This window comes from Etheostoma spectabile, chromosome 3 (genome assembly GCF_008692095.1).
Source record: "Etheostoma spectabile isolate EspeVRDwgs_2016 chromosome 3, UIUC_Espe_1.0, whole genome shotgun sequence".
Taxonomy (NCBI): Eukaryota; Metazoa; Chordata; class Actinopteri; order Perciformes; family Percidae; genus Etheostoma; species Etheostoma spectabile.
Window position 1 is genome coordinate 25,188,470 of NC_045735.1, and position 8,308 is coordinate 25,196,777.

Sequence of the window (8,308 nt, forward strand, 5' to 3'; positions counted from 1 at the left end):
GTGTTAGGATGTACTATCTTGTTCTTTTGGATGACACCAGCGATCTGTTGGTTCAATGCTATGGGGTTTTTTGAGGCAGTAATTTGTGGAAACGTGTAAAACTAAAAAACCTTGAATAAAGTAATATTGAATGTATTTAATCACCTCAAATCCAGTGGTGGGAAGTAACTCAGTACGCATACTGAAGTACTGTACTTTTAAGTATTTTGAGGTAGGCTACTTGTTCTTTACTTAAGTAATTCCATGTTCTACTACATAATGCTATTACCCTACTACATGTATGACTGAAACACTGCACTTTTTACTCCCCTATATTTATTTGACACATTTACTTATTGTTACATAGATTCAGATAATAAATACAAAATTAACAAATAAAGTATGAGATAATATTATAGGTTAAGCTATTAAGCAGGTATCTGAAGTGATTCAAACTGGCCTTTACCAGCTTTAACATTGATATACACTAATCTAAATGAAATTAATTATATTCAAATAATATACATTTTTATGAAATGGGTTATTAATGGTGGGTTACAAAAAGAAAATAAGTAACCTACTTTTGGTACTTCATGTATAGTTTGATGCTAATACTATTGTACTTTTATTTAAGTAACACTTTGAAGGCAGGAGTTTGTGTTTTTACACTGCGGTAGCCTACTGCTACTTTTACCAAAGTTGAAGGTCTGAGTGGGCCTACTTCTTCCACCGCTGATCACATCACACAGGTGGAGCTGGCTCGTGGTAATTTTCCACCGGAACGAGGACAGGTGTCAGTCTGCTTGGTAACGGTTGCTCAGGTGACTGTAGCCACATCCCCCTGGGGACAGCCAGTCATCAGCTGGTGACAGACGGACCAGCCTACTTTCTCTGTGGAGCTCAAACCTTCAGCCGCACTCAAATCCCCAACAGAGGCGCAGACGCTCACTGGAGAACTGCAACACCCAGGTGTCATGGGTGGACAACTTATCCACACGTGTGAGCCAAAAAATTTCCCAGTGTTTCTGTCTCCTCGTGTCTTTAGAAACTCTATTTTAACCAGGTGGCGCGTTTGAATCAACACTCGGTTATGGATCGACTGGATGATTGGAGCTTCAAGTCCAAGAAAATGGACCTGGATGAGGATTTCTACTTCGACTACGGAGCGGAGGAGATTACAGATTATCAAGACCCCAATGAACTTGTTGCTGCTTTGAAACAAAAGGAGGAAGAGGTTATTTTGGCAGCCCAGCTGGGAAACGCGTTGCTCCTGGAAAACCGTCAGTTGAAAGAGAAGAGCGACAAACTTCATGAACAATACGCAGACAAGCTGGAGGTAAGACTAATCTGCTGTAATAATCATACAGAGTTATTAGCCTGTAATGAAATATTTCCGGAGAAATATGTAGTTTAAAAAATATTAGACGACTTGGTTGCTGCTAATATTTGAAGTGGGTGGATGAAATCTCAATAGGAACGTTTAGGCTATAGCTTTATAACTTCTATCAGACGGTGGAGCAACTTCGGGGACAAAACGAATCCAGTTGGCCTGTGTCAAATATCTCGGGGTGCAATGGCATTTAGTCGTTTTCATTAAAGAACGTGTCACAATTTCTACAGACTATGGATCACAAGATGTTTTTATCCGTGTAGGCTGCATGTGGTAAATGTAGCTATGAAAAATACGACCAGTTGGCAGTTTCTTTATTGTTATAGTATGTCCAAATGACAACTTAAAATCCTCAACTTTGATAAGAGAAAAAAAGCACATTAATGTGGTGAGAAACAATAGTAACCATACTATGATACAGCAGACTGTATTTCATTTATTATATTCCAAAATCGTCTACATTGTAACCCAATGCCAATTTATTTGATTTCCACAGAAATCTAAATGTAGCTTCCCTTACCATAAAAAAGTGTAAACAGAAAAAGTCAAAAATGTCAAAGTGTTGCTTTACTAAAGTTTTCCTTCACCCATTCTGTACTCTCACTGCACTCTTTTTTTGTGTTGGTCCACTGACTACAGAAGTATTTCTAAAGAGACACATCCCAGGCATCCAGCATGTGTGACACTAACTCCTTATGAGACATAGGCAGTTCACTTGTACATCTGGCACAAGGAGCGAACTGCAGTGAGCAGGTCACTCAGCAACGAGGCCCACTGATTTACTGTGAGCCCATCAACTCTCACACACTTTCAGCATCTTGAAATCAAACGGAGATGATTCTCCGTTTCTAATTGTCTTCAAATCAACACATCTAACAGCAGTAAAGCGGGAGACAGTCGGTGAAATGAAGTTGTCTGAAAACTTTTACACATCTTTGTCTTTGTTGTGAAGCTGTGGCCGACCGCATCCCAGCATCACGCACCTGAAAGGTTAAGTCAGACTAAGTAATGGCCTCATTGCTTTTCTCAGAGAGATGCCCTACAGATGTTCAATCTTAAATCTTATCAGGTGTGACTACGACTTAAATCAGCACTTTACAAAGTGCAGTTAAGACATGACACAGCTTTATCTGCCTAGAAACTGACCTTGAGATACATTGATAAATAGTTATACATGTACTGAGGCTGTCTCTAACAAATATTTGTATTATTGCTAACCTGCTGATTTGTTGATTGATTCATCATTTGGTCTATATAATGTCAGATAATAGTGATAGATACCCAATTTCCTAAATCTCGTAACCATCACATAACACAAAAAAAGAGTGAGAGTTTGTTCTGAAAAAATGTCTCAGTTAATCAATTCAATAAAGTAGTAGATTCATTTTCTATGTACTAATAGTTCAGTTTTAATGGAATGTATGAAACAGATTTGACTGACATTTCTGTATGGTAGAAAATTGTAAATTAAAAACTTTACCTTTTCTTTTATTTATTTTCATTCATTTAGATTCCAGCTGTCATAGATTTCCCATGATCCTTCACAGCTCTGAGTGAGCCCATTTTGTCATTCAAATTTTTTTGTCAAAACAATACGTTATAGCATCATGTTGCCGAAGAGGATAATTTATAAGCCTTATAATTTCAAACCAATGCAGTGTATAAACAGCCCATGTTTAATTAGTTGTACAATCCTTCCACCCGTGTGTAGGAGCTGGAGCAGGGCAGGCATGAGCTGCGGCTGAAGCTGGAGGCCAGCCAGTCCCAGTGGGAGAGCCAAGTGTTGGACCTGGAGAGGGACGTGAGGGAGCTGAGGGCCCAGGTGGAGCGGCTCACCCGGGCCCTCAGCGAGGCCGAGAGGGACAAGAGTCGAGCCCAGGTGGAGCACAGAGAACACACCCAGCGACTCAGGGAGCAGCTCAACACAGTGAGTGTTTTAGTGTGGCCAATTAATGTTATTCCGTGTGAACTAAATGAAATGTTCTGGGACAGGTAACTGAGTCTCTGTTAAAAATACACATGAGCTGTGGATCCAAAGCTTCTGGCCTTCTGAGTCAAAATACATAAGATAGGCTGTCACCCAATCCTCACACTGATACTCCGTGTTCTCTGAAAACCACTCAAGTATCAGTCTGACTCCATCTAATCTGCTCTTCAGCAAGGCCAAACTTTCATACAGTTCTCACGCAAAGATGACAAAATGCTTACGGATCTAAGTTTTGATGAAAAGGAAAGTTGGCATCTGAGCAGGAAAGACAGAAGTTGTTTAGTTGGTAGTTATGAAACAAAGTGTTGTTGGCTTCAGGCAATGATCTGTGCCATTGTTGGCCAGAATGGAAACCATATGCAAATAAGATGGGGAGGGAAAGTTAATACCGTGATGTGATTTCAGATCTAGGACAGAGGGAGGAAAGCATAGAAAAGTTTTGAAAGATGCTGGTTCGTTAATCAGATAAGTCAATTTTTGACAAAACATGCTCTTTTTTTCCAGCTTCTCAAATGTGAGATGTTCTGCTTTCCTTTGTTTTTATTTTGTTGTAAACTGAATATCTTTGAGTTTTGGACTGTTGGTTGAACAAAACAAGATACTTGAAGACTTCACCCTTAGCTTTAGTAAATTGTGACAGGCATGTTTCACAATTTTCCGACATTTTATATTACTCAATTGATCGAGGAAACAGAGGGGCAGATTAATCCACCATGAAAATAATTAGTTGCAGCCCTACATGAGAACATTATAGTCTATTTAACCAGATTAGTGTCATGAAGTTAACTTTTAACAAAGGGCTTAGATACTTATGTTATGTAATGGAAAAAATATCTAGCAACATACAGCTGATTCAAATCCTTATCAGCTTATATGTGTTGAAGTCAAACATTTATGATCTTTGGTGTCTGATCTCGAGGAAGATCCAACCGGTGACATATTGTACTGCCTCTTATCAGTTACCATAGAGGAGCTGATTGGATCACACAGCTGGACAACCTTGAGTATTTTTCCAGCCTGAGAAAGTAGCAAATGTTTTGCTAACATGAGAATCGGGATGTGTTGCATTACACATGGCCGATTGCTAAGTAGAGCAGTTCCTTGTGTTGTGTTTAAGCCGCAAACTTGAGCTGGCAAAGTTAAAAATGAATCCAAACAACAGCGTAAGACCCTCCCATAAGGGTCAAGGTCCGCAGAATAAGGAACTATGAATGTCTTCCACCCTCTCTGCGGCCGGGCTAAAGCACTTATTAAAGGAAAACCAACTCCCTAGAAGTTCAGGAAAAAGTCAATTTAGATAAAAGGGGCTATCACTGTTTGGGCTGTTCAGGGAGTAGGAAGTGGAGAAAATGTTTTATTTGGCGTCAAACATGGTTGAGTCTGGACTCTGTGGTTGTAAAAAGCCAGAAGATAGAGTGAATAGATGTCGGACGTGTCTTCTCTAGACGTGGTGAAGGGTGCTTCTGCTGTGGTGAGTTGTGTCTGTGTTTCTGTGATTATGTGTGTTTATGTGACCGGAACAGGAGATATTGTTCTGTGCGTCCAGATAGAGCCTCATTTGAGCCTATAAATCGGTGAAAAATATATGTAAAAAGATGACTTCTTTTTAAATATCTTGATTTATCTAATGGCACAAACCTCAAATATTTTTTAGATCACATCAGCAGACAAGACTACGTTTAGATCATTTATGTGTATATTATGTCTTTTTTGGATTGTGAGTCAGCTGAAGCTGTGGCAGGTTTCAGAGAGCTTGAAACACTATATCCTGATTGTGAGAGTGTAACCAGAGCATGACAGGAATCTGGAGGAGGGCGTCTGCATATCGCAACACAGAAACCTGAAAGAGAAAGAATTCAGCATGTTTACCAGCAACAGCAAAGCTCTGATGGGAGGAGAAAAGTTTGCGGCGATTCTCCATCCTCGTGCATTTAAGGAAATGGCCACATCAAAACACTGTTGCCGTGTGCCAGATTGTCACAAGGTTCAGTGCTGACTGTTCAGACAGTAGGTGTTAAAATATCAGGGACTGTTGAGTGATGTCAGGGTGTTTTTCTTCTGATTACATTACAAATGTTATCGTTCCTGTGACTGCCACACAATATGAGAACACTGAAGTCGAGCATTAGTTTGTCTAGTGTCTGATGCACGTCCTTATAATTAATCAATTATCTCTGTGAATGTTAAGCAATGAAATCTATAAAATCTGATTTGGAGGCACTAGTAAGTTAATTTACTCTGAAGGAAAGAAAAATGAGATTTAGACATTTGACTCACATTTTGACTCGCTGTTCCACAGCTTCACATTATCAGTGTATTAGAAATTGGAATATAAACACATCTGCTGGATAAGAAATGCCTTACTGGAAAGGGAGTAGGATTATTGAATGATAAGCTGGAAATGTTGATAATATTTGGTCAGTTTTGGGGAAAATACTGTACAGCAATAAGATATCCCTAAAGGTAAATTCAGGACATTGGTTTGGACTGGTGTTAAATTTAGTTTAACCGTTATAATCATAATTTGTGTTTACACCACTCAATGTGCTGCTAGTTTATTAGGTACACTTTGTTTAAAAAGGATACAACAATCCTGCAATAAAACAAAATCCTACATTCATAAATGTTATAACATTCATCTATTGCCTTTTAAGGGAACTTTATGTTCGGTTTAGGAGCTTTAGTGTGTGGTGATGTTGATTGTGTTGTGTTATACAGACGTATAATAAGTGTTTCTACTTTGTAGAGCTGAAATGATTATCAAAGGAGTTTCCCATTATGTGCCTGTTGACTGACAAATCCATTAATTGACTAATCGATTGATCATTAGTCATTTCTCACGCAAAAATATCAAAGTTTGCTGTGGTCAGCTTCTTAAATGTGTTGATTCAATGATCAATATGTTTTGAGGTTGGGACTTTTTGTTAGGAAAAAAAACAACGATTAGTTTTTAGTCTTTTAAGGCTGCAACTATTTGAGCAATCTGCCAATTTTCTTGGTTAAACATTTTGTCAATTACATGTTAGGAAATAATGAAAAATGCCAACAACCCCGCAGTTGACGTCTTCAGATATCTTGTCTTGTGAAGTAAAAATCCAAAAGATATTTAGTTACTAATCATGTATCACACAAAAGCATCAAGTCCTCACATTTGAGAAGCTGCACCCAGTAAATATGTCAGACAACAAATAGTAGTCAAACAGTTGTTGTTTTTTGTTTTTTTCTTGTTTTTTTTGTCCACCAATTAATTGACTAATTGTTGCAGCTCTGGCAGATTAATCAATAATGAAAATAATTAATAGTTAGCAGGCCAAATATTTGGTCCACCCTTTTAACAATAAGGGTAAACAGGGCGTAAATAAAACATTTGGTCTTTTCTGGGAGTGGTTAACAGATGATAAACACATTACATTTTCACCTCCTGCTTTCCACCCAGTGTTACAGGATCAGCTTCCCTGGCTGTGGATCACAGGGTGTTATTGGACAACTGTGAAAGATTCCCCTGCTGTGAGATTTCCGTTATTGCAACAGGAGATGCCTGAATTTGAGGCGAGCCCCGTGACCTCTGCTCCCTCGACCAGCGTCACGCCGCTCACGGACAAAAAAGTCAAAGACAATATACATTGGGAAGATATAAATCTTTCATTTACTCCTTTTGATGTCGCCCCTCGTACCCCATCATCCCAGGGGAAAGCCATCTTTTCTGTGTGCTCCCTGAGGGGCTCGGCTGTAGCTGGGGCAGTCAGCTGTTGGATACCTCAGCGTTTGGATTGGTGAAGGCTGGAGGCTTGGGGGGGGGGCATGTGAGGGGGTATCATCTTTGTGTCTCTACCAAATGGAGCGTCCTCCTTCCACTCCTGTTTGGTGATTCTCAGTGGGTCGCTGCCTCTATTGTGGGGAAGGGGCCCTGTGTTGATGAGATGAGGCAGCGATAACAACAACTCAGGAACAAAAATGTTCATCTTGCAGACCCCCTCCCCCCCCTCCTCATAGTGTGTCTGCATGCAATGTTTTGTTTTTATTCATCCGTGCCGGCTTTACTCTTGTCACACACACTTCCCACTAATTATAGCCCTCACGTCTGCCTCACTTCCTCTGTACACTATTACAAACACGTACACTCAAGCTGGGCCCCTCCGCTTCACCCTCATGATGTCCAAGTTTGCCCTCCGTCACTGTTGTCTAATGTGGCACGATGACGTCACACACAACACCAAGATGCCCCCAGTCCATCTGCCGCATAGGCCGGCCTTTCATCTTGTATTATATGGTGTTGATGCGCCCTGACAGGGGACCGCCAAACTGCTGACTAAAGGGAACTTAGGGTCCCAGACCGGGACGGGGGGATGGCGGTTGGTGTTAACCAGGACTTCAGATCTGGCACAGCAGCATTATAAAGATCCCTGTGTTTATTTATTTTTTTATGTTTCAAAATCTTCTGTTTTGAGAGATCAAAAGAGAAGGTAGCTGATTTTGAGGAAAAACAAGAAATAACAAAATCCTTATTTAACACTTGACATGACATTTGGTTTGTCATTGGCCAATCATTTCTGTTCTTTTGATGGGTGAGTGATAATCACAGGAGTCATGTTGCTTTTTGTCTGGGTTTCCAGCCTTATTGGCTTGTGACCCCTTCAAGGAAGTTGGTATTTTTTGAAGATGATCTTTTTGGCATATCCTCTTTTATTGGACAGTTGGACAGGAAACCTTTGCGAAACATTGTTTTCTTTTCTTGTTTTAAATCCCACATGGTTTATATGCATGTTTTGGTAGTTAGCTGGCACATCGCGTGAAACTTTCAGCAGGATTGCGCATCTTGTTGCTTTGTGCTCAAAATCTCCGTAACTTTTTTTAAAAAAATTAAATTGAATTATACATGACGCCTCCATTGCTGGTCATGTGTGGATATGATCTATAGTTTTATATGAAAGGTTCTTAGAGAGATTTCAAGT

The 8,308-nt window shown here is 39.9% G+C and overlaps 1 protein-coding gene across 2 annotated transcripts in view; it reads left to right on the forward strand.

The window, feature by feature from the left end:
• The first annotated feature begins 839 nt into the window (after positions 1–839).
• Positions 840–8,308, forward strand: part of si:ch211-235m3.5 (BICD family-like cargo adapter 1) — an 18,379-nt gene continuing 10,910 nt past the window's right edge. Inside the window, exons 1-2 of one of the 2 annotated variants that reach the window (XM_032501779.1) lie at positions 840–1,315; positions 3,081–3,296. In XM_032501779.1, coding sequence (XP_032357670.1) covers positions 1,070–1,315; positions 3,081–3,296 — 462 coding nt within the window. In that variant the 5' untranslated portion in view covers positions 840–1,069. The remainder of the gene's footprint in view (positions 1,316–3,080; positions 3,297–8,308) is intronic. The other variant, XM_032501788.1, reaches the window with a different exon arrangement.